A 27,516-nucleotide genomic window follows, 5' to 3' on the forward strand; every position below is an offset into this window, starting at 1 on the left:
ACTCTCCCCCTAACAAAACTCCTAGGGAAGAGTGAAAGATTTGCATGGAGTGACCTTTGCCAGGAGGCACTTGAACATCTGAAAACCATCCTGTGTTATCATCCTGTGCTCAAAGCACCGGATTTTTTTTCAAAGCCGTTTTCTATAGCAACAGACGCTAGTGATGAAGCTGCTGGGGCAGTACTGTTACAGGAAGGAGTGAATGACATTGAACATGCAGTAGCTTATTTCTCAAAGAACTTTAATGTACACCAGAAAAATTATTGAACTGTTGAAAAGGAATTACTAGCACTTATTCTGGCTTTACAACATTTTGAGGCCTATAGTCAGAGACCTCAAAATCTTTCTGTTGCTCAGAGACCACTTGTGGTTTACATGGGTTATAATCTGTTGATGTTTCTAACTAAGATGAAGGATAAGAATAGAAGGTTGTTAAACTGGAGTCTGGTATTGCAGGAAGGTGACTTAAAAATCAAACATGTGAAAGGTACTGACAATATTATAGCTGATCGCTTATCCAGATATTAACGTGGAAACTGTACTCATTTTTGCTCTGTCATCTGATGATTTTACTTGTATTGTTTCAAACTCTGTCATTTACATTTAGACAAAAAAAATTGTCTTCATCAATTTTTTTTTCTCTGAGGAAGGGGAGTGTGAGGGGATCCTGAAGTATGCCTATTAACTGTGTTTTTGAAGAGAGAGAGAGAGAGTTATTTAACATCGATAGCTTGTTTGTAAAAGAGAGAGAGAGAGATGAAAATTAACTGGTTGGACTGTCACTTTAAGGCATTGGAAATAACTTTGGATTTCTGCTGAGTTTGGAGTTGGAGACAGCACCGAGCAGCTGGTAAGTTGCTATGGTGACCGAAGGCAGGTTGTTGATACTACTTCAAGGATTTTTGCCTGCTTGCATTTCTTTCACAGAGAGAGGAAGGAGGGATTATTTGAATGACAGTTGATGCTCAGCACAGGAAGATAAAATAGGAGGTCAGATGATACAATCCTCAGACACATGTTCTGGACACTGAATGAGCACTGTTGTGTCCACAGAAAAAGTGGGTTTTGGAGGATCGATCAGGCGGATCGATCCATTGCTCTTACAGTGAAAAGAGGAAAAGGGTTGACTGGTGGGGAGTTGTCCATGTGTCCACCCTCGCCTGGGTGATAGCTGCACCACAGAAAACCAGTCCCCTTTGTTAAAGTCACAGTCGGTGACTTTTAAAGGATTTCGAAGGACAACGAGAAGATTGACGGCATCAGCTCACCTGAAGACTCAAATCTCTCTGTCTCTCTCTCTCTCTCTCTCTCTCCATCACTACTCAACTAAATACCACGAACTGAACTGAACTGAACTTTACTCATCATCGTAAGACTGTATCTTTTTACCCCAGACTTAAAGAAGCTTGGTTTTTCATACATATATATTCCACACTTACTGATATACTTACTTATATATATAAAATCATTGCTAACCTGTTTGATTTATTTACATTTATATTATTGTATTGCGTAGTTACTAATAAATATTATTAGCTTATAGCAATACTGGACTCCAAAGTGTTTTCCATCTCTGCTGGTTCTTTATTCCCGTCACGGGGTTCGTGACACTACAAAATGGCTTTTTAGAGCTTAAGGTTGAGCCCACTAGAGTATCAGTTATTCTGAATTGGGTGTTGTGCAATGAACCAGAATTGATTAGAAAGCTTAAGGTAAAAGAATCCTTCAGGGAAAGTGATCATTATATGACCGAATTCACCATGAAATTTGAGGAGGTGCTAAAGTCAGGTGTATCAATATTACAGTGGAGTAAAGGGAATTACAGAGGCACGTAAGAGGAATTGGCCAGAATTGATTGGAAAAGAACACTAGCAGGGATGACAGCAGAGCAACAATGGCTGGAATTTCTTGAAGTAATTCAGAAGGCACAGGATATATACATCCCAAAGAGGAAGAAGTATTCTAAAGGAAAGATGACACAACCATGGCTGAGAAGAGAAGTCAACTCCAACGTAAAAGCCAGAGAGAGGGCATATAATTGAGCAATGATTCGTGGGAAGTTAGAGGACTAGGTAGCTTTTAAAGCCATCAGAAGGTAACTAAAAAAGTCATTAAGAAGGTCAAATACGAAAGTAAGCTAGCCAATAACATTAAAGAGGATATCAAAAGTTTCTTCAGATACATAAAGTGTAAAAGAGAGATGAGAGTGGGTATTGGACCACTGGAAAACGATGATGGAGAGTTAGTAATGGGGGACAATGAAATAGTGGATGAACAGAATAAGCATTTTGCATCAGTATTCTCTGTGAAAGACTCAAGCAGTATGGTGGAAGTTCTAGGTGTCAGGGGGCATGAAGTGTGTGAAGTTACCATAACTAGAGAGAAGGTTCTTGGGAAACTGAAGTGTCTGAAGGTAGATAAGTCACCTGAACCAGATGGTGTACATCCCAGGGTTCTGAAAGAGGTGGCAGAAGAGATCATGGAGGCATCAGTAATGATCTTTCAAGAATTACTAGATCCTGCAATGGTTCTGAAAGTCTGGAAAATTGCAAATGTCACTCCACTATTCAAGGAGGGAGAGAGGCAGAAGAAAGGAAGTTAGTCTGACCTCAATGGTTGGGAAGATGTTAGAGTCGATTATTAAGGATGAGGTCTCAGGGTACTTGGAGGCACATGATAAAATAGGCCATAGTCAACATGGTTTCCTCACAGGAAAATCTTACTTGACAAATCAATTGGAATTCTTTGAAGAAGTAACAAGCTGGATAGACAAAGAAGACTCGGTTGATGTTGTGTACTTGGATTTTCAGAAGGCCTTTGACATGGTGCCACACATGAGGCTACTTAACAAACTACAAGATCATGGTGTTACAGGGAAGATCCTAGCATGGTTGATTGGCAGGAGGCAAAGAGTGGGAATAAAGGGAGTCTTTTCTGGTTGGCTGCTAGTAGTGTTCCATAGGGGTCTTTGTTGGGACCAATTCTCTTTACTTTACATGTCAAAATGTTGATAGGCATAGACAGAGTGGATGTGGCAAAGTTGTTTCCCCTGATGGGGGAGTCTAGTACGAGAGGGCATGACTTAAGGATTGAAGGGAACCCATTCAGAACAGAAATGCGAAGAAATTTTTTTAGTCAGAGGGTGGTGAATCTATGGAATTTGTTGCCACGGGCAGCAGTGGAGGCCAAGTCATTGGGTGTATTTAAGGTAGAGATTGATAGGTATCTGAGTAGCCAGGGCATCAAAGGTTATGATGAGAAGGTGGGGGAGTGGGACTAAATGGGAGAATGGATCAGCTCATGATAAAATGGCGGAGCAGACTCAATGGGCCAAATGGCTGACTTCTGCTCCTTTGTCTTATGGTCTTATGGTCAATGATTTGGATGATGGAATTAATGGCTTTGTTGTAAACTTTGCAGACAATATGAAGATAGGTTCAGGGGCAGGTAGTTATGAGGAAGTAGTGAAGTTATAGAAGGTCTTCAACAGATTAGGAGAATGGGCAAAGAAATGGCAGATGGTATACAGTGTTGGGAGGTGTATGGTCATGCACTTTAGTAGAAGAAATGAAAGGGTTGACTATTTTCTAAATATAGAGAATAAATAAAAAACTGAGACACTAAGGTTGAGTTTGTGGTGAGAGAAGCAAATGCAATGTTTACATTCATTTCAATAAGATTAGAGTATAAAAGCAAGAATGTAATGTTGAAACTTTATAAAGCACTGGTGAGGCTTCACTTGAAGTATTGTGGGTAATTTTGGGTTGCTTATCCAGAAAGGATGTGCTGAAACTGGGGAGGGTTCGAAAGAGGTTCATGAAAATAATTCCAAGATTGAATGGCACTGTGCTTGTATTTACTGGAATTCAGAAGAATGAGTGATGACTTAATTGAAACCTCTTGAATAGTGAAAAACCTTGATAGGGCGGGTGTGGAGAGAATGTTTTCTATGGTGGGAAAATCTAAGACCAGGGGTCACAGCCTCAGAACAGAACAGAAGGACATCCTTTTAGAATGGATATGAGGAGCAATTTCTTTAGCCCGATGGAGGAATTCTTTGCCACAGGCAGCTGTGGAGGCCAAGTCTTTATGCATATTTAAGGCAGAGGTTGATAGGTTCTTGACTGGTCAGGGCATGAAGGGATACGGGGAGAAGGCAGAGGACTGGGGCTGAGAGGAAAATTGGATCAGCTACAATGAATTGGTGGAGCAGGCACGATGGGCCAAATGGTCCAATTCTGCTCCTATATAATTTATGGTCTAAACACAAGAGATTCTACACTAAACACTAGAGATTATACAGCTACTGAAAATTCAGAGTTACACATACAGTCCCAATGAAAGGAATGGGCCCAAATGTTCAACTGTTAATTCTCTCGATAGGTACAGTCAGACTTGCTGAATCCCTCCACCATTAATCAGGTGATGCTTATCTGAAGTATGTTCCCAGTACCTTTAGGTCCCGGCAAGATGATGTGAGTCGAGCAAATGTCAGAGGCCGTGCGGTGGATTGACAGACTGTACAATTGTAGGAATATGAGCAAGAATGAACATTTCTTCACCCACTCAACTTCCATTCTTCAAGTTGTTTTCAACCTGCAATGGAAACCAGGTGCAAAAGCTTTTGAACTGACTTTGATTATAGTCCAAATGGGTCATATTCAACTCTATTTATATATTTTTGTTGATATTTATCTCTATTAATCAATACATTGAGGCATTTATGAAAAAAGGTCCACTGGCGGCTAAATTTCATTCGGAGTTTGGGGAGATTTGGTATGTCACCAAAGATACCAGCAAATTTCTGCAGATGTACCATGGAGAGCATTCTTTTTTTTAATACTTTATTTTCAAAATTTTCCAAAAAAAGCAATGAGATCAACAAAAACATACCAGCTCCGACATGTATTAAAAAGTGCTCAAAAATACTAAACATTAAATCTCAAATGAGGGCCGTGAAAAATCAGCTGGGGGGAAATTACTCATCCACCCTCGGCCTCGTCCAGGTAGGCAAGAAATGGATCCCAGATAGCCTAAAATGTCTTAATTGAATTGGTTCTCAAGAACCTAGGTTTCTCCGTCTGTATGACTGAGATCATATCTGCCATCCATCTCTGAAAGGAAGGGGGAGAAGGTGATTTCCATTCTATCAAGATAAGTCTTCTGGCAACAATCATCCCCAGCATCAGAGACTGTTGTATGACTGCAGGGAAACAAAGAGTAGATTGAGAGCTGCCAAATATAGCGAGACCAGCTTCCAAGGGGAAGGATTTTTTACAGGCCTTTGAGCCCAGATATTGAACTCTTTGCTGTTGGACTCCGGCCATATTATTTGCCAAGGGAAATCTCCCATGCAATTGTGGTTGTTGTGTACATCCCTCCCTCTGCCAACCCGACGTCGGCGTGTAACATCATTTACACCGTCATAGCCAGATTACAAACCCAGCACCTGAGTGCCCTCATTACCATCTCGGGTGACTTCAACCATGTTACCATGGCAAGAACACTGCCCAACTTCGCACGGTATGTGAGCTGAACAACCAGAGGGGAGAGGACTCTGGATTTGATGTATGCTAACGTTAAGGATGCATACAGCTCCTCTCCCCTCCCCCCATTGGGAAGATCAGATCACAACCTGGTGCATCTAAAACCCTGCTACGTGCCTCTGGTGAAGAGTGAACCTGCAACCTCGAGGACAGTGAGAAAATGGTCGGAGGAGGCTTATGAGGTGCTCCAGGGTTGTTTTGAGATGACAGACTGGTAGGCACTCTGTGAGCCACATGGAGAGGATACTGATGGGCTCACAGATTGCATCATTTCTGTGTGGACTGCAATGTTCTGACAAGAACTGTCCTTTGTTACTCAAATAACAAGCCATGGGTAACAAAGGACATTAAAGACATCCTGAACGCTAAAAAGAGGACGTTAAGAGATGGAAATAGGGAGGAGCTGAGGGCAATACAGAGGGACCTGAAAGCCAGGATCAGGGAGGCTAAAGATAGGTACAGGAGGAAGCTTAAGTGGAAACTCCAGCAGAACAACATGAGAGAGGTCTGGAGGGGGATGAGGACCATCACTGGGTTCCGGCAAACTAGCAACAGAGGAGCGGAAGGCAGTGGGGACAGGGCCAATGAACTTAACCTGTTCTTTAACAGATTTGACATTGTGACCCCTGCCCATCCCCCATATGAGCCATCTGTTGTCAGCCCCCAACCAACACATATTCCACTCTCCCCTCCTACCCCTCCTCACAGTCCTCCACCCTGCTCTTATAACTATACCCCTTCCCCACAAAAAACCACCACCGTGGGCTTCACAGCTGAACAGGTGAGAAGACAGCTGAAACGTCTCAACCTAAGCAAGGCTGCAGGACCGGATGGTGTCAGTACCAGGCTGTTCAAAGCCTGTGCCCCTCAGCTATGTGGAGTGCTTCGCCATGAATTCAACCTGAGCCTGAGGCTCCGGAGGGTTCCTGTACTGTAGAAGACGACCTGCCTCGTCCCTGTGCCGAAGGCACCGCGCCCCAACGGCCTCAATGGCTACAGACCGGTGGTATTGACCTCCCACATCATGAAGACCCTGGAGAGACTTGTTCTGGAGCTGCTCCAGCCTATGGTCAGGCCACACTTAGATCCCCTCCAGTTCGCCTACCAGCCCCGACTAGGAGTTGAGGATGCCATCGTCTACCTGCTGAACTGTGCCTATGCCCACCTGGACAAGCCAGCGAGCACTGTGAGGGTCATGTTTTTTGACTTCTCCAGTGCGTACAACACCATCCGCCCTGCTCTGCTGGGGGAGAAGCTGACAGCCATGCAGGTAGATGCTTCTTTGGTATCATGGATTCTTGATTACCTGACTGGCACCCCACATTATGTGTGCTTGCAACACTGTGTGTCTGACAGAGTGATCAGCAGCACTGGGGCTCCACAGGGGACTGTCTTGTCTCCCTTTCTCTTCACCAGTTACACCTCGGACTTCAACTACTGCACAGAGTCTTGCCATCTTCAGAAGTTTTCTGATGTCTCTGCCATAGTTGGATGCATCAGCAAGGGAGATGAGGCTGAGTACAGGGCTACGGTAGGAAACTTTGTCACATGGTATGAGCAGAATTATCTGCAGCTTAATGTGAAAAAGACTAAGGAGCTGGTGGTAGACCTGAGGAGAGCTAAGGTACTGGCGACCCCTGTTTCCATTCAGGGGGTCAGTGTGGACATGGTGGAGGATTACAAATACCTGGGGATATGAAATGACAATAAACTGGACTGGTCAAAGAACACTGAGGCTGTCTACAAGAAGGGTCAGAGCTGTCTCTATTTCCTGAGCAGACTGAGGTCCTTTAACCTCTGCCAGATGATGCTGAGGATGTTCTACAAGTCTGTGGTGGCCAGTGCTATTTTGTTTGCTGTTGTGTGCTGGGGCAGCAGGCTGAGGGTAGCAGACACTAACAGCATCAACAAACTCATCCGTAAGACCAGTGATGTTGTGGGGATGGAACTGGACTCTCTCACGGTGGTGTCTGAAAAGAGGATGCTGTCTAAATTGCATGCCATCTTGGTCAATGTCTCCCATCCACTACATAATGTACTGGGTGGGTACAGGAGTACATTCAGCCAGAGACTCATTCCACCGAGATGCAACACAGAGTGTCATAGGAAGTCATTCCTGCCTGTGGCCATCAAACTTTACAAGAGGACTTGGAGGGTCAGACACCCTGAGCCAATAGGCTGGTCCTGGACTTATTTCATAATTTCCTGGCATAATTTACATACTACTATTTAAATATTTATGGTTCTATTACTATTTATTATTTATGGTGCAACTGTAACGAAAACCAATTTCCCCCGGGATCAATAAAGTATGACTATGACTATGACTATGACTAGTACCAGTCAAATATTTTGGACCAAAATCCAGTCAGTAATGGGCAAAACCAAAAAGTGTGTGACAACGTGGCTTCTGTCCCTTGGCAGCTATCACACATTGGCGAGACCGAAGGGTAAATCCTGTGCAACCTAAGTTTAGAGTAATGGAGACGGTGGACAACTTTAAACTGGATCAGTTGGTGCCTGCTGTTAACAGAGCAAGCCTGTATCATAGACAAACACTTATCCCAGGCAGCTTCAGATAATTCAATGCCCAACTCCTCTCTCCAGGCATCTCTAATCTTCACAGTAGACGCTACAGTGCAATTATCAAACAAACATACAAACATAGAAACAAGATGCCTGGAGTCAGGAGGGTTCTTTAAAATATCAAAAACCATACGGAGAGAATTCTGACTGGTTGCATCACTGTCTGGTGTGAAGGCTGCAATGAAAATGATTGGAAAAACTACAGAGGGTTATATACTCAGCCAGTTCCATCATGGGCACAAGCCCACCCCCCACCCCCCTCCCCCCAGCATCAAGGGCATCTTCATAGGTGATGCATCATCCATCCTTCAGGACATGCCCTTTTCTGATTACTACCATCGGATAGGAGCCTGAAACCACACACTTTATGACTCAGGGACAGTTTCTTCCCCTCCACCATCAGATTTCTGAACGGATAATGAACCCATGAACACTGCCTCATTATTTTTGCTGCCTTTTTGCACTATATATTTCAAAAAAATATTTATTTCTTATTGTGAGATATAGTATGTCGTATGTATTGCAATGTGCTGCTACTGTAAAACAATTTTCACAACATATATCAGTGATAATAAATCTGATTCTGAAGTTTATTTGACTTTATAGATATACTTCTTACTGTAATTTACATATTTTATTTTTATGTATTACAATGTACCGCTGCTGCATAACAACAAATTTTGCTACATAATGAGAATAAACCTGATTCTAATTCTATTGTATACCATTTACAGGGTAAGTGCAGAGCAGGGACAATATGGTGCAAGGCCATACTGAGGTAGATGGCCAAAGTTCCAGCTCATTGTACAGGAAATCCGTTCAATCATCTTATAACAGCTGGATAGAAGCTGTCCTTGAGCCTGGTGGTATGTGTTTTCAGGCTGTTGTTCTGTCTGCCCAATGGCCTGTATCATTCTCCAGGTGTATCAAACTATTTTATTTTGCAGATGATGTGAAGAGTGAGTCTGTGGTGAAGAAGGCAAATGTAATGTTGGCATTCACTTCAAAAGGACTGGATTAGAGGTAAGGCCTCACTTGGAGTTTTGTGAGCAGTTCTGGGCCCCTTTTCTTAGAAAGGATGTGCTGGCACTGGAGAGAGTTCAAAGTTCAAATGATATCAGGATTGAACAGCTTATCATATGGAGAGAGTAGAGGCACAAGACCATAAGGCATAGGAGCAGAATTAGGCCATTCAGCCCATTAAGACTGCTCCACCATTCAATCATGGCCGATCCAGGATCCCACTCAACCCCATATACCTGCCTCCTCGCCATATCCTTTGATGCCTTGACCGATCAGGAAACGATCAACTTCCGCTTTAAATATACCCACAAACTTTGCCTCCACCACAGTCTGCAGAAGAGCATTCCACAGATTCACTACTCTTGGCTAAAAGAATTCCTCCTTACCTCTGTTCGAAAAGGTCACCCCTCAGTTTTGAGGGGGATCCCTCTAGCTCTGGATATCACCACCATCAAAAACATCCTCTCCTCATTCACCCTAGCTAGTCCTTTCAACATTCGGTAGGTCTCAATGAGATCCCCCTGCATTCTTCTAAATTCCAGTGATGACAGACCCAAAGCTGCCAAGGGCTCCTCAGGTGTTAACCCCTTCATTCCCCGAATCATGCTCGTGATCATCCTCGGGACGTGTCTTATGTCTAGTGCCTTATAAAGCCTCAGCATTATCTCCTTGATTTTATATTCTATTCCCCTTCAAATAAATGCCATCAATACATTTGCCTTCTTTATCACAGACTCAACCTGTAAATTAACCTTCTGGGAGCTTTTTACAAGGACTCCCAAATCCCTCTGCTGTTTGAACCCTCTCCCCATTCAGACCTGGGGATACGAATTGACAATAAACTGGACTGGTCAAAGAACACTGAGGCTGTCTACAAGAAGGGTCAGAGCTGTCTCTATTTCTTGAGCAGACTGAGGTCCTTTAACATCTGTCGGACGATGCTGAGGATGCTCTACAAGTCTGTGGTGGCCAGTGCGATCATGTTTGCTGTTATGTGCTGGGGCAGCAGGCTGAGGGTAGCAGACACCAACAGAATCAACAAACTCATTCCTAAGGCCAGTGATGTTGTGGGGATGGAACTGGACTCTCTCACAGTGGTGTCTGAAAAGGGGATGCTGTCTAAGTTGCATGCCATCTTGGTCAATGTCTCCCATCCACTACATAATGTACTGGGTGGGCACAGGAGTACATTCAGCCAGAGACTCATTCCACTGAGATGCAAAACAGAGCATCATAGGAAGTCATTCCTGCCTGTGGCCATCAAACTTTACAACTCCTCCCTTGGCGGGTCAGACATCCTGAGCCAATAGGCTAGTCCTGGATTTATTTCATAATTTACTAGCATAATTTACATATTACTATTTAACTATTTATGGTTCTATTACTAATTATTATTTATGGTGCAACTGTAACGAAAACCAATTTCCCCTGGGATTAATAACGTATGACTATGACTATGACTAAAATAGTCTCCACTATTGTTTCTTTTACCAAAATGCACTATCATGTATTTCCCAACACTGTATTCCATCTGCCACTTTTTTGCCATTCTTCCAATTTGTCTAAATCCTGCTGCAATCACGTTGCTTCCTCAGCACTACCTACAACCTCCCCCCGACCTATCTTTGTATCATCTGCAAACCTTGCCATAAAGCCATCAATTTCACTATCTAAATCACTGACAAACAATGTGAAAAACAGTTGTCCCAATACTGACCCCTGAGGAACACCACTAGTCACTGGCAGCCAACCAGAAGAGGCTCCTTTTATTCCCACTCACCCCTCCTGCCTGTCAGCCATTCCTCTATCCATGCCAGTGTCTCTCCTGTAACACCATAGGATTTTATCTTGTTAAGCAGCCTCGTGTGTGGCACCTTATCAAATGCCTTCTGAAACTCCAAGTAAATGACATCCCCTGTCTCTCTTTTGTCCACCCTGCTTGTTACTTCCTTGAAGAACTCTAACAGATTTGTCAGGCAAGATTTCCCTTCACAGAAACCATACAGACTTTGACTTTGGCCAGCGGTGGCAGAGTATTCATTCATCTCACAGCCTGAGGGAAGAAGTTGTTACCCAGTCTGGCAGTTCTAGTCCTTCTGAACCTCCTTCCTGATGGTAGTTGGTCAAAGAAATTGGGGATGGGCAGTAGGGATCCTCAGCAATAGTTCAGGCCCTTCGTCTGCAATGCTCCTGGTAAATGAGCAGGGGAAGGAGACCCCGATGATCCTCTTGTTTGTATTTACTGTCCTCTGGAGGATCTTGCGATGCCTTGAAGTTCCGTACCTCACAAAATGCAACCAGACAGGGCACTCTTGATGGCGTCCTGTCAAGGAAGTTGTTAGAATGGGGGCATGGAGACTTTTAGCTCCCTCTGATGCCCCTCCTCTCCCCCTTTCTCCCATGGTCTACTGTCATCTCATATCACATTCCCTCTTCTTCAGCCCTTTACCTCTTCTACCCATCACTTCCTAGCTTCTCATCTCATACCTCCCCAACCCACCCACCCAAATTTCTTTTCACCTGGATTCACCTACCACTTGCTAGCTTGAACCCCTTCCCCTTCCCCTTCCCACCACCTTCTTATTCTGGTGTCTTCGTTTCCAGTCCTAATGAACACTCTTGGCCTGAAACGTCGACTGTTTATTCCCCTGCATACCCGACATGCTGAGTTCCTCCAGCATTTTGTGTGTGTAACTCTGAATTTCCAGCATCTGCAGAATCTCATGTGTTTTTGATGAAACATCATGAACCCAAGATGCAAACAGATGAGATTTAAACTAAATTCTTGGGCTTGAATGTGGAGGGAAACAATTACAAAGGAAGTATGGTAACGTGTCTACTTCTATAGGAGTTTGCGTAGATTCTGCACGATATCTAAAACTTTGAGAAACTTCTATCGGTGTGTCATGGAGGGTATATCAGTCTGGTGTGGAACACCAATGCCCCTGAAGGGAAAATCCTACAAAAAGTAGTGGATACAGCCCAGTCCATCGAGAATAAAGCCCACCCCACCACTGTGCACATCTACACGAAACGTCACGGCGGGAAAGTGGCATCCATCGTCAGGGACCACCATCACCCAGCCCATGCTCTCTTCTTGCTGCTGTCATCAGGAAGAAGGTACAGGAACCTCAGGGTCATATCACCACGTTCAGGAACAGTTATGATCCTTGAACCAGGAGGGGTAGCTTCACTCACACTGCCACTGAACTGTTCCCACAACCTATGGACTCACGTTCATCTCATCTCATGTTCTCGACATGCACTGCTTATTTATTATTATGATTATTTCTTTCTTTTCATATTTGAACAGTTTGTTGTCTTTCGCACACTGGTTGAACGCTCATGTTGGGGCGGTCTTTCAGTGATTCTGTTATGGTTATTATTCTTTGGATTTATTGAGTATGCCTGCAAGAAAATGAATCTCCGAGTTGTATATGGTGACACATGTGTACTTTGATAATCAATTTACTTTGAACTTTGAACTTGGCAGCTTACTTGCTCCCATAACAAGGCTGCCACAGGACATTTCTCAGTGGTGTGAGTAGGCAGATGGGACCCTGCTTTAACAGCTTGTTTGTAAAGTGTCTCCTCTGACTGTATTGTCGCCCCTGAGCATTGCATGGAATGTTATTCTATGGACTTACTTCTCAATTGGACTTGAAGCCACAGATTTGTGATTTGGAGTCAAGAGCGCTGTCGCTAAGAAGCACATCACATGACAGGAAGAAACCATTCAACTTTACGTGGTTGGATCAAAGTTCAAAGAAAATTTATTATGAAAGTATGTACATGTCACCATTCACTACCCCGAGATTCAACTCCTTGCAGCCATTTACAAGCAAATAAAGAAATACGGTGGAATTTATGAAAAACTATGCATAAACAAAGACTGACAAACAACGGAAGACAAACAAAGGCAAATTCTGAGAATGTGAGTTGTAGAGTCCTTGAAACTGAGCTTGTAGGTTGCAGAATCAGTTCAGAGTTGAGATGAGTGACTTTATCCATGCTGGTTCAGGAGCCTGATGGTTGAGGGGTAATATCTGTTCCTGGACGAGGTAGTGAGGGACCTAAGGATCCCGTACCTCCTTCCCAATAGCAGCAGTGAAAAGAGAGCATGGCCTGGATGATGGAATTGAATGAACTGAATAGAACTGATTTTATTTCTTACATCCTTCACATACACGAGCAGTAAAAATCTTTATGCTACATCTCTGTCTGAATGTGCAATTTATAGTAATTTGTAATAAATAGTATGTACAACAGGACAGTCAATAGAGCATAGAAATACAATTGTATCAACATGAATTATTCAGTCTGATGACCTGGTGGAAGAAACTGTCCCGGAGCCTGTTGGTCCTGGCTTTTATGCTGTGGTACTGTTTGTCGGATGGTAGCAGCTGGAACAGTTTGTGGTTGGGTTGACTCGGGTCCTTAATGATCCTTTGGGCCTTTTTAACACATCTGTCTTTGTAAATGTCCTGAATAGTGGGAAGTTCACGTCTACAGGTGCCCTGGGCTGCCTGCACCACTCTCTTAATCCTGCGATTAAGGGAAGTACAATTCCCATACCAAGCAGTGATGCAGCCAGTCAGGATGCTCTCATTTGTGCCCCTGTAGAAAGTTCTTAGGATTTGGGGGCCCATATCAAAGTTTTTCAACTGTCTGAGGTGAAAGAGATGCTGTTTTGCCTTTATCACCACATAGCCGGTATGTACAGGCCACAAGAGATCCTTAGTGAGGTGTATACTGAGGAACTTACAGCTGTTCACCCTCTCAACCCCAGATCCATTGATGTCAATGGGAGTCATAGAATCTTAGAGTCATCGAGTCAACCAGAAAAGGGCCCCTTTATTCCCACTTGCGGCCTCCTTCCTGTCAGCCATTCACTGTCCATGCCAGTATCTTTCCTATAACACCATAGGATTTTATCTTGTTAAACTGCCTCTTGTATGGTACCATATCAAATGCCTTCTGGAAATCCATATAAATGGCCCCACTGCCTCTCCTTTGTCCACCTTGCTTGTTACTCCCTCAAAGAACTCTAACAGATTTGTCAGGTAAGATGTCCCTTCACAGGAACCATGCTGATTTTGACTTATTTTATCATTAGTCTCCAAGTACCTCAAAACCTCGTCCTTAATATTGGACTCCAACACTTACCCAACCACTGAGGTTAGACTAACTGGCCTAAAATTTCCTTCCTTTTGCCTTCCTCCCTTCTTAAAGAGTGGAGCGACATTTGCAGTCTTCCAGTCCTCCAGAACGATGCCAGAATCAAGTGATTCTTGAAAGATCTTGGCCAATGCATCTGTTACCCCTTCAGCAACCTCTCTCAGGACCCTGGGATGTAGTCCCGTTGATCCAGGTGACTTATACACCTTAAGAACTTTTAGTTGGCTTGGCACTTTTTTTCTTTGTAATAGCAATGGCACTCACTTCTGCTTCTTGACACTCACGGACACCTGGCACAGTGCTGGTATCTTCCACAGTGAAGACAGATGCAAAGTACCTATTAGGATCATTTGCCAGATCATCCGTGCCGGGTTGAGCATTAAGCTAGACACTCAGTCTCGTGAAAAATACAAAGGTCAAGTCAGGAATGTTCATATCGTGGCCCGGTTAATCTGAAAAGAGACCAATCCTGACACCACGCGCCAGACAAGAACAGCTGACTGACTGGTGCGACACGCTTAAAAAAAAATCATCTGCCATTTCTTTGACCCCTACTACTAACTCACCAGCATAATTTTCCAGTGGTCCAATATCAACTCTCATCTCCCTGTATCCTGCATCATATTATTGGCTAGTTTGCCCTCATATTTCATCTTTTCCCTTCTTATAGCTTTTTTAGTTGCCTTTCGTTGTATTTTAAAATCTTCCGAATCATCCAACTTCCCATTCACTTTTACTACCTTATATGTCCTTTCTTTGGCTTTTATGCAGTCCTTAACTTCCCTTGTCAACCACAGTTGCCTACCTCTGCTATTTGAGAACAACTTCTTCTGTGGGACATATCTATCCCACAGAACTATTCCCAGAGACTTCAGCCATCTCTGCTCTGCCATCATCCCTGCCAGTATCCGCTCCAATCCACCTGGGCAAGCTCCTCTCTCATGCCTCTGTAATTCCCTTTATTCACTGGTGATACTGATACATGTGAGTTATGCTTCTCCCTCTCAAATTGCAATATGGATTCAATCTTGGCAGTTCCTCTACTTCTTTAGATGTTATCCCCTTTCCAGTTCGGATGCAAACTGTCTTTCCTATACAGGTCCCACCTACCCTGGAAGAGAGCGCAATGATCCTAAGATCTGAAGCCTTCCTCCTGCACCATCTCCTTGGACACATGGTAAACAGTATGATCTTCCTGTTTATGTCCTCAATGGCACGTGGCATAGTTAGCAACCCTGATTACTTTCCAATTCCAATTCCTCTTCCCATCACCAATCCGACATGTACCTCATATTCCCTCTGGATAGCATGTACATCGACTTCTCTAACTTCTGAATGGATAATGAATTAATGAACTCTACCTCACTATTTTTTTCTGTCTCTTTTATTTAATTTATATATATACTTCTTATTGTAATTTATGGTTTTATCTTATTACATTTTGCAATACTGCTGCTGCAGAGCAACACATTTCACAACATACTCCATTGCTATTAAATCTGATTCTGATTCTGTAGACTGGAGCTGGCACAACAGGTAGGTGTACTTACCTGAAAAACAGTGAAGATCATTGTACAGAGTATTGGAAACAAGAGAACTCCAGATCACCATAATGTTGTATCCACAATCATGACTGAAGATGAGCCAATCCAAAGGTATTGGAAGATTGGTTACGTAGTAGTAGGCAGTCATCGATCCGGGGGATCATGGGAGTGTGCCTCTGGTGGACTGTGACGTCTCCAGGGTGCAAGGCTGGGCGGGAAGATTTGAAGAACCGGCTGCTCCCCATCTCCACATCACTGATGTAGTCCAAGCTGTATCAGTTTGGCACCAGTGTTGTCGCAGAGGTTGCCAGGGTGAAGTTGTAAACAACATTAAACTGCCTTTGGAACGACGGCTCCAGATTTCTTCCTCGGGGTTTACTCCCGATGCCTTTCCCATGGGTAGGTATGGCTGCAAGGCAGTGGAGGTTTACAATCAGAGTTTTCCTTCTCCTAGGTGGGCTGCCGTCCAAGGCTGATGAGCCCCACCTGCCCAAAGCAACTGGTTTTGAGGTGCCAGTGGTCCACCTTTGCCCCTTCTCCTGTCAGTAGAAACAGTTCCGCTGGGCCTAGTAGCTCAGCCACACGTGAAGGCCAAGAGCTGGACTTGGTTGTCAGAGGCTGTTAGAGACACACGCCATTTGGAGCACTTTATAGGTGGTGGGAGCTCATTCACACTACCATCCCTGGCTATAAGAACCTTAGGAACCTTGATTACACACTTAACATTATATTAATGATAGATCTATTGCATGTAAAGTTGTCACACTTCACACTTATGACTGTGTGGCTAAGCACAGCTGCAATACTAAATTTAAGTTTGTTGGAACATCAGTATCTTAGGCCAAATCAAAGGTGGTGATGAGTCAGCATGTGGAAGAGAGATTGAAAATCTGGCTGAGTTGTAACAGAGCCTCTCAATCAACATCAACAAGATCAAGAAGCTGATTATTGACCTCAGCAGAAGGAAGCTAGCAGTCCGTGAGCCAGTCCTCATCGAGGATTCACGGGTGGACAGGAACAGTAACTTTAAATTCCTCAGCGTAAGTATATCAGGGGACCTGTCCTGGACCCAACATGTAAATGCCATTAAGAAGGAAGCATGGCAGTGTCTCTACTTCTTTAGATGTTAGCTCCCTTCCAGTTCAGGGCAAACCTTCTTTCCTGTACAAGTCCCTCCTGCCTTGGAAGAGAGCCTAATGATCCAAAAATCTGAAATCTTCCTTCCTGCTCCATGTCTTTAGACACATGGTAAACTGTATGACCTTTCTATTTCTGTACTCTCTGGCACGTGGCATGGTAGCAATCCTGAGATTACAACCCTGGAGATTCTGTCCTTTAATTTAGGAGCTAACTCCCTAAACTCACTATGTAGAACCTTATCATCCTGTTATTGGTATCAACGTGGACTTTGACGTCTGGCTGCTCATCCTCCCGCTGTGATACGATTCTTCAATAGTGAAGTGAACAGAACCACAGAAAATACTCCAGCTGTGGTCTAACTGGTCTTTGATATGGTTCCAGTATTCTCTACCTGCTCATATATTCCAATAAAAGCAAGCTTACGAGGTGCTTTTTTACTCACCTTATCTACTTGACTTCTGAAGCTGAATCCCAAGAAACTGCTTTACTTCTACACGTTTTGTTAATACCGCCATGCCTTGCCTTGTTGACTCTCCCTAAGTACATTATGTGACATTCCTTTGGATCGAGTTCCATTTACCCTCTATTCATTAAAATTCCCATTGACTCTTACACTTTGCTTTCTCCATCGGAGACGTTTTTAATCAAAGTTCGACGTACATTTATTATCCAAGGATGTATACTTTATACAACCTCAAGATTTGTCTCCTTACAGCCAGTCACTAAACAAAGAAACCCAAAGGAACCCGTTGAAACAAAAGACTGTTGAACACCCAATATGCAGAGAAAAGAAACTCCCGGTGTGGGTCAGTGGGAGTAGGCAGCTTAAATAGATTGGCTCTGACAAGATGGCCAGAGGGCCTGTTTCTGTGTTGTACTCTATGACTCTAGAGCCTGATTTATACTTCTGCGTTAACTGGACGCCGTAACCTACGCAAATGGCCTACGCACGTTGTGAGCATTTATCCTTCTGCGTTGGTGTGTCTGCGTGGCTCTGCAATTCGCGCACGTCACGCATTCGTACTCACCTGCCCGCGCAAGGCTTCATGGTCATGGTAGTCTTCCTCGAGGTAAACCAGAAGCGAGCGTCTTTTTTTTGTAAAAGCAAAATGTGTCCTCCATAATTTCGGAGGTCTGTAAAGCTTTATGGAAAGCATCGCAGCCAGAGTTCCTTCCCTGCCCTTCAGTTGCCCAATGGGGAGCTATTGCAGCGAAGGATGAAATGCAATGTTACCAAGCGGAACAATCACAGTTCTTACAGTCTGCGTCGCCGCGATGCGCCGTTACATTTTGGGAGAGGTGCGCGTCACAGCAATGCAGACTCACGTGCAGCGATCCGCGACAGCTTTGCGTAGGATTTGCGGCGACGCATTGACGCAGAAGTATAAACCAGGCTTAAATCGTGTAAACAATTGAAGTAAGCAAATAGCATTCAGAACTAAAGTTCACAAAAGTGAATGCAGAAAAATCCATTAGTTGCAGGCCACAGCCTCAGCTTAGCGCAGAGACGAGAAAAACTTGCGGAGCAGTGAGCTGAAGCTCAGTGCAGGGACAAGAAAACCTCGTGGAGCAGTGAGCCGATTGCAATCTAATTTTCATTTTCACTTAGCTCCCTATCTAAATGAAAGACTCAGATAGACAGAACTAAAGGCTTTTCCTGACTGGCTGACCACATGGGAATTTTTCAAATAATTTGCTAACATCAGCTGTTAAAACCTTGCATTGTGTTTATAGTAATTGAAGATCTCGTACGTTGTTTTGCACTGAATGGGATAGCACTGCAATCTGGGTGTCCTCAGCAATGACACTGAAGCTCGAAATAACTTTCATTGAGAGATTTAAGTTGCTACCTTGAGCCTTCTCATCTCCCTGAATCATCTTGTTTGTTTTTATACTCTGGATCTGATTCACTTCAACCAAATACAGTCAGGACAAGGTTGGGGTAGAAACAAGTCATTCTCAACATCCTTACTGACAGCCCGTCGCCATCTGTAAGCAGTTTGAGCTCTCCTCGTGACCTTGTGGGTTTCCTCTTGTTGCTCTAGTTTCCTCCCATGGTCCAAACTGGTTGGTAGGTCAATTTCAGAAGAGCTTTGAGATGAGGCTGCTTAGCAAGTTACAAGCCCATGGTATCATAGGAAAGATCCTAGCATGGATAAAGCAGTGGTTGATTGGCAGGAAACAAAGAGTGGGAATAAAGGGAGCCTCTTCTGGCTGGCTGCTCGTGGTCAGTGGTGTTCCACAGGGTCTGTGTTGGCACCAATTCCCTTTACCTTATATGTCAATGTTTTGGGTGATGAAATTGGTGGCTTTGTTGCAAAGTTTACGGACAATACAAAGATAGGTAGAGGGGCTGGTAGTTTTGAGGAATTAAAAAGGCTACAAAAAAAACCTAGAGGATGGACAAAGAACTGGCAGATGGAATACAGTGTTGGGAAGTGTTCCATCATGCTGGTCAGGACTGTCTCGATGGTGCTCCAGAAAAAAGTTGGTTAGAATGGCAGTAGTGAGGGGACCCTCTGTTGCTTCAATGTCCTCAGGATGTGGAGATGCTGTTGTATTTTCTTGATGAAATCATAGTCATAGTCATAGTCATACTTTATTGATCCCGGGGGAAATTGGTTTTCATTACAGTTGACCGTAAATAATAAATAGTAATAAAACCATACATAGTTAAATAGTAATATGTAAATTATGCCAGGAAATAAGTCCAGGACCAGCCTATTGGCTCATGGTATCTGACCCTCCAAGGGAGGAGTTGTAAAGTTTGATGGCCACAGGCAGGAATGACTTCCTATGATGCTCTGTGTTGCATCTCGGTGGAGTGAGTCTCTGGCTGAATGTGCTCCTGTGCCCAACCAGTACATTATGTAGTGAATGGGAGACATTGTCCAAGATGGCATGCAACTTGGACAGCATCCTCTTTTCAGACACCACCGTCAGAGAGTCCAGTTCCATCCCCACAACATCACTGGCCTTACGAGTGAGTTTGTTAATTCTGTTGGTGTCTGCTACCCTCAGCCTGCTGCCCCAGCAGCAAACATGATAGCACTGGCCACCACAGACTCGTAGACCATCCTCAGTATCGTCCGGCAGATGTTAAAGGACCTCAGTCTCCTCAGGAAATAGAGACGGCTTTGACCCTTCTTGTAGACAGCCTCAGTGTTCCTTGACCAGTCCAGTTTATTGTCAACTCGTATCCCCAGGTATTTGTAATCCTCCACCATGTCCACACTGACCCCCTGGATGGAAACTTCTTCACTCAGAGGGTTGTGAGAGTGTGGAATGAGCTGCCAGCACAAGTGGAGCATGCGAGTTCGATTTCAATATTTAAGAAAAGTTTGGATAGGTATCTGGACGGGAAGGGGTTTGGAGTGCTATGGTCCAGGTGTAGGTTGACAGGAGTAGGCAGTCTAAATGATTTGGCATGGACTAGATGGGCCAAAGGGCCTCTTTTTGTGCTGTGTTTTTCTATGACTCCATGACTCTAGGGCTGATTATAGGCAGATCATGATCACGCCTAAGCCTAAAAGGAAAAGGCAGGTAAGAAAGTTGGCTTGGATGTGTTATGGAGATTCAGGAGAGAGTGAATCTATGGAATTCATTGCCACAACCAGCTGAATCATTGGATATACTTAAAGTAGAGGTTGATGGGTTCTAGATTATTAATGGCACCAAAGGTTACGGGTAGAAGGTAGAAGAATGGGGCTGAGAGGAATAATAAATCAGACATGATGGAATGGTGGAACAGACTCAATAAGTCAAGTAGCTTAATTCTGCTCCTATGTCTTTTGATCTTAAGACTTGGGACGTTGCTGGACAATATTCTGCTCCTGTGGAACTACATCTGAAGCATATCCAGGGTAACACCCACAAAATACTGGTGGAACTCAGTTTGTCAGGCAGTGAGTCCTCCTGAAGGGTCTAGGCCCGGAACGTTGACTGTACTCCTTTTCATAGATGCTGCCTGGCCTGCTGAGTTCCTCCAGCATTTCGTGTGTGTTGCTCAGATTTCCAGCACCTGCAGGTTTTCTCTTGTTTGTGTTTCAGTATCTATGGAAACCCCTGATGAAAGGACTCGGCCCGAAACGTCGACATTGTTTTCGTCTCTGTAGGTGGTGCCTGACTTGCTGAGCTCCTCCAGCATTTCATGCGTTGCTCAGAATTTCCAGCATGTGCAGAATCTCCTGTGTCTAAAAAATGTATCCAGCCTCAGATTTAGAGATATCCCATATCACACTCATTGTTTTCACACGAACCCTTGGACATTTTATTAAAACTTTGCTCATGTCTTTGCAAGTTTGGCACCTTTGCTTTCAGACACTTGGCGAGCCGCACTGCCTTGTATGAAGCACGTGATGGGCCTGTTTCTTGTGTTTACCTGCCAGGGCTGTAGCCTGGTATGCTTCTGCTAATTCCATCAAAATACTAAATAAAACATTTGTTGAACATTTCATATCCAGTCTAGGTTCCCTCCGACCTGATGACAAGAACATTGATTTCTCTAATTTCTGGTAATTCCCACTTAGCACTTTTCCCCATTCCCCATTCAGGCCTCTTATGCCTTCTATTCACCTCATCTGTCTATCACCTCCCTCCAGTTCCTCTCCTTCCCTTTCTCCCATGGTCCACTGTTCTCTCCTATCAGATTCCTTCTTCTTCAGCCCTTTCCCTTTTCCACCTATCACCACCCAGCTTCTCACTTCGTTCCCTTCTTCCTCACCCGGTTTCACCTACCACCTGCCAAGTTGTACTCTTCCCCCTCCCCTACCTTCCTTCTTATCCTGGTTTCTTCCCCCTTCTTTTCCAGTCCCAATGAAGGGTCTCAGCCTGAAACGTTAAACATTTATTCCTCTCCATAGATGCTGTTGTGTGCATTACAACATGAGGAGGGAGCAGGGAGCCTCTTCACGGAGATCATCCATGCAGCACAGCAGTGTAGCAGTTAGCATAACACCTTACAGAGCCAATTGTAAGATCAGGGTTCAATTCCCGCCGTTGCCTATAAGGAGTTTGCCCTTCCTTCCTGTGATTGCACGGGTTTCCCCCAGATGCTCCAGTTTCCAACCACACTCCAATCATGTATGGGTTAGGGTTAGTAAGTTGAAGGCATGCGATATTGGCATTGCACACAGGGTGACATTTGTGGGCTGCCCAGCACAACCTTCAACGCAAACGGCGCTTTTCACTAAAGCTCATCTTTAATGAAATGGTCACCGTCAACCTCCATAGCCTTTCCCTGCCATGAATCTGGTGTAACACACAAAAAATGCTGGAGGAACTCAGCAGGTCAGGCAGCATTTGATGGAGTCGAGGCTTTGGGCCGAGACTCTTAATCAGGACCGGAAAGAAAGGGAGAAACAACCAGAACAAGGTGAAGGGAGGAGGAGGAGTACAAGCTGGCAGGTGAAGCCAGTTGAGGGGGAAGGTGGGTGGGTGGGGGAGGGGTGTGAGGTAAGAAGCTGGGAGGTGATAGGTGGAAAAGCTAAAAGGCTGAAGAAGAAGGAATCTGATAGGAGACAAGAAACGGAAGGAGAACCAGAGGGAGGTGATAGAAAGTTGAGGAAAAGAGATGAGGTGAGAGGAGAGCCAAACTGAATCCGTTGGGTCCTCACGGCAGGATCTTAGGGTCCTTTGCTGAAGAACCAAACTTATGGTCTTATGGATACACAGCAGTAAAGCTGGAGAGCAATAAATACCCACACTTTGAAAAAATTATTCAAATGACCCCACCGCCCAACTCCAAGGGAGGTAACAGACTAGGGTTATGAGCGTTAGAACATAGAACAGCACAGCACAGTACAGGCCCTTTGATATCTTTGACTTTACTCAGCTGGCTTGAGTATCCCTTGTCTAGGTTACCATGTCAGGTAAGACCTCGCGTAATTAAACCAGTTACAATATCTTTTCATAGGGGATTAGAAGGATATATCTCCTTCCCTTATCAACAACTCAACAACGTGTATGTTTTAAAGGAAGAAACTGCTGTGTTTATTCCGCTGAAAAACTTGCATTCAAATCTTTTAACTTGAGGGATGTTTTTCTGTTTTTGTTTAATAAAACATAGAACATGGAACATAGAACACAGAATATAGAACATTACAGCACAGTACAGGCCCTATCTAGTCCTTTCAACATTTGGTAGGTTCCAATGAGATCCTCCCGCATTCTTCCAAATTCCAGTGAGTGCAGACCCCAAACTGCCAAGCGCTCCTCATGTGTTAGACCGTAAGATTTAGGAGCAGAAGTGGGCCATTCGGCCCATCGAGACTGCTCCGCCTTTCAATCATAGGCTGATCCACTTCATCCAGTCCTTCCCACTCCCCTGCTTTCACCCTATACCCTTTGATGCCCTGGCTAATCAAGAACCTATCTATCTCTGCCTTAAATACACCTACTGACTTGGCCTCCACAGCTGCTCGTGGCAACAAATTCCACAGATTTACCACCCTCTGACTAAAGTAATTTCTCCGCATCTCAGTTCTAGAAGGGCGTCCTTCAATCCTGGAATCATCCTCGTGAACCTCCTCTGGACCCTCTCCAATGACAACGCATCCTTTCTGAGATATGGGGCCTGGCTGGTGTCTTATAAAACCTCAGTAGTACCTCCTTGTTTTTTCACATCAGATGGTTGAAGAAGTTCAGTGTGGGCCCCCAAATCTTAAGAACTTTCTATAGGGGCACAATTGAGAGCATCCTGACTGACTGCATCACTGCCTGGTATGGGAACTGTACTTCCCTCAATAGCAGGACTCTGCAGAGAGTGGTGCAGACAGCCCAGCGCATCTGTAGATGCGAACTTCCTATTATTCAGGACATTTACAGAGACAGGTGTGCAAAAAGGGCCGAAGGATCATTGGGGACCTGAGTCACCCCAACCACAAACTGTTCCAGCTGTTACCATCCAGGAAACGGTACCGCAGCATAAAAGCCAGGACCAACAGGCTCTGGGACAGCTTCTTCCACCAGGCTATCAGACTGATTAATTCACGCTGATACAACTGTATTTCTATGTATTATTGACTATCCTGTTGTACATACTATTTATTATAAATTATATAAATTGCACATTGCACATTTAGATGGAGACGTAGTATAAAGATTTTTACTCCTCATGTATATGAAGGATGTAAGTAGTAAAGCCAATTAAATTCAATTCAATTCAATTCAGTCAATCCAATTTATTCTATTCCCCTTGAAATAAATGCCAACATTGCATTTTCCTTCTTTACCACAGACTCAACCTGCAAATTAACCTTCTGGGAATCTTGCATGAGAACTCGTAAGTAGTTCTGTACCTCTGATGTTTGAACCTTCTCCCCACTTAGATAATAGTCCGCACTATTGTTCCTTTTACCAAAATGCATTGTCGTACATTTTCCAACAATGTATTCCATCTGCCACATTTTTGCCCATTCTTCCAATTTGTCTAAGTCCTGTTTCAATCTCATTGCTTCCTCAGCACTACCTACACCTCCACCTGTCTTTGTATCATCCACAAACTTTGCCACAAAACAATCAATTCCATTATCCAAATCATTGACATACAATGTGGAAAAGTAGCAGTGCCAATCAGAAAAGGCCCCCTTTTATTCCCACTCTCTGCCTCCTGCCTGTCAAACCATTGGATTTTATCTTGTTGAGCAGCCTCATATGTGACACCTTATCAAATGCCTTCTGAAAATCCAAGTAAATGACATCCACTGCCTCTCCTTTGTCCACCATTTGTTACTTCCTTGAAGAACTCTAATAGATTCGTCAGGCAAGATTTCCCTTTACCAAAACCATGCCGACTTTGATTTATTTTAGCATTAGTTTCCAAGTACCCCATCATTTGATGAAGGAGAGACTTTCTAAAATCTTTTCTAATGTTGATAGTCATTGTGATAGATGTAAAACTGAGATAGCTACACTGACACAAATGTTTTGGTCTTGTTCTATATTGGACCAGTTCTGGAATTTGTTTTTTTCAACAATTTCTAAAGCACTTAAAATTAGTCTACAACCTAATAAATTAACTGTGATTTTTGGAATAATTCTTCAAAATATTCATGGTATTTCTATATCTGACCAACATGTTATTGCATTTGTAGGAGGGCTATTTTGTTGAAGTGGAAGGATACATCAGCTCCCACTTTGTCACAATGGTTCTCTCAAGTGATGCTATGTCTTAGTTTGGAGGAAATTAGAAGTCGAACCTTTGAACCTTTATTTGATTTTGAGAAAAGATGGGGCTCATTTGCTCGTTATTATCATTTGAGCTACTTGATAGGTTTTTTTCCACGATCTAATTGTAAATTTTTTAGTATATTTTCTTTTCTTGCTGGCGGTTTGATGTTTATTCTTAGAAGTTTTTGTATGACGGATGGCTCCGGGGTTGTACACCTAATGGGTTCTTTTTTTTTCTCACTTTTTCTGCTTAGTAGGTTTTTTTTTTGTTACCACAAAAATTTTTTTCAATCTTTAAGATAATGTCTTTTTTGAGACATTGTAAGTGTTGTTACTTCAATGTACTCATGTTATTTCTTTTGTATAATATAACAATAAAAAGATTTGAAAAGAAAAAGTTTCCAAGTACCCCAAAACCTCATCCAACACTTTCCCAACCACTGAGAACAGTTCTACATTGTGTTCTGCAATGCTGCTGGCACCATCTGTATGGGTCTCTGCCGTCCCTTTGGGTTCATCAGATGTGTGGAGAGGGGGAGCTTGCTACAAGGGCAGCAGCTTGCTCTCCGTATCGTACTGCCCAGGCTTGCGTATCTAGATAGCTAGGACACAACGTCCATGGTCGATCCTGACCAACAGAGGCCTCACTCACTCACGTACAGCAGAGGTCCCAGCACAGATAGCTGCGCAACTCCACTAAGGGTAAGATCAGGGGTTCCCAACCTTCTTTATGCCATGTACCAATATCATTAAACAAAGAGTCCATGGACGCCAGGTTGGGAACCCCTGGGTTAGATTGATCTTAGAGCAGGTTAAAAGGTTGGCACAACACTGTGGGCAGAAGGGCAAGTGCATTGCTGCAATATTCTATGTTCTATGTCAATAACCGGATTTTCCTTGATCCAAACCAAACTGACTAATTCAGGGTTTGTCAGGATTGCGCTATTTGTTTCCCAGTAAAGGACTTAATCATATTTTCCTGACATACTGAATCTGCAACATTTTTGTTTAACTCAAGACCATTCTTTTTGTCTGCTTTTGACATCTCATACTAGATCATGTAATTTAAATTCTCAGCTATAATTTTCCCCTTTGAGGCCCGGCAAAAACATGCAGCTGCTACATTTGGGTTAGATGTGTCATTACATGAAAAAGGCTTTACATGCCTTTCCATTTACTTAGATCCATAAGAACAAAAATAGAGATACACTGCATGACAGGCATTCAGAAATCCATGAAAACATATAAAAATTATCACTTGTATGCATATATTACTTCAAAACTGAAAACTGATGTTTTTCCCAAAATTCTGTTAAGTATTTCACTGAGGTACTCCGCAAATTACATGCAATAAAAAGGTTTGAGTTACCGGTCGTTTATTGCATTTTTGTTACTCGGAGGCCCCATAAAAGTAGTCAAACCACATAAAAGAAAATAAACACAAGCAAAGGGTTCTGACAAAACAGAAGTCTTGCACATTCTTTAATACAAATAGACGGCTTACCTCTCGGAGCTATGGAAGAAAATGGAAGAATTGTCTGTGTACCCCAAGCAGATCCCCTCGTTCCTGGAGTGTTTACAAATTGTTAACATTTGTTTACTAGGGAGTAGTCTTTAGCATGGAGCCAACGTTTTAAATTGCCTACGCAGTTTTTCCATTTAATGGATTGCCTTTGGTTATATTAAAGTTTTTAAGGAATAACAATTGGAAAGTGTGTAGTCTTCACAAAATGAACGTTAAATATTGCTTAAACACAGTAAGTTCAAATAAAAATCTGGGAATCTGATGAATGATTGACCTGTGTCTGCTCAATGTCACCCAGAAGTATGATAATTTATATGACATGCCCGTTGTTTCAGCTGTGTGTGGTCAGAGCTCTGCACGCTGTTCTTCACAAAGACTGAGACTGGCTCCCATCAGTTAATACAGTTTAAAGTATCCTCTTGAATTCGCTATGTGCTGTGAGTTGTCTTAAAACTGAAGTTAAAATGGTAACTTGCAACAATATTCCAGTTTCAAGATTTAAGAGTTAGGATTGTTTAATGCCATTTCCAGTACCCAAGTGTAAAGAACAAAATAACTGTTACTCCAGATCCAATGCAGTGCAAAAGAAAAACACACGATAAAATAAAGATCACAATAATAAAAAAATTATCACAATACGGGGTGAGCCAATAGCATAATGGTTAGTACAACGCTTTACAGTTCAGGCAATTGCCACTGCTGCCTGTAAGGAGCTTGTACACTCTCCGCATGGCTGCATGGATTTCCTCCGGGTGCTTTGGTTTCCTCCCACAGTCAAAGATGGACAGGTTGGCAGGTTAACTGG

At 43.4% G+C, this 27,516-nt stretch overlaps 1 protein-coding gene across 1 annotated transcript in view; it reads right to left on the reverse strand.

Annotated features, from left to right (window-relative positions):
- The window catches only part of LOC140188487 (collectin-10-like), a 133,077-nt gene extending 106,122 nt beyond the window's left edge, over positions 1-26,955 (reverse strand). The window contains exons 1-2 of the mRNA XM_072245201.1: positions 26,691-26,955; positions 4,454-4,596 (exon numbers count right to left, since the gene is read on the reverse strand). Coding sequence (XP_072101302.1) covers positions 4,454-4,577 — 124 coding nt within the window. The 5' untranslated portion in view covers positions 4,578-4,596; positions 26,691-26,955. The remainder of the gene's footprint in view (positions 1-4,453; positions 4,597-26,690) is intronic.
- Between the last annotated feature and the right edge of the window lie 561 nt (positions 26,956-27,516).

The sequence above is a fragment of the Mobula birostris genome, chromosome 1 (assembly GCF_030028105.1).
Source record: "Mobula birostris isolate sMobBir1 chromosome 1, sMobBir1.hap1, whole genome shotgun sequence".
In the NCBI taxonomy this organism is placed as follows: Eukaryota; Metazoa; Chordata; class Chondrichthyes; order Myliobatiformes; family Myliobatidae; genus Mobula; species Mobula birostris.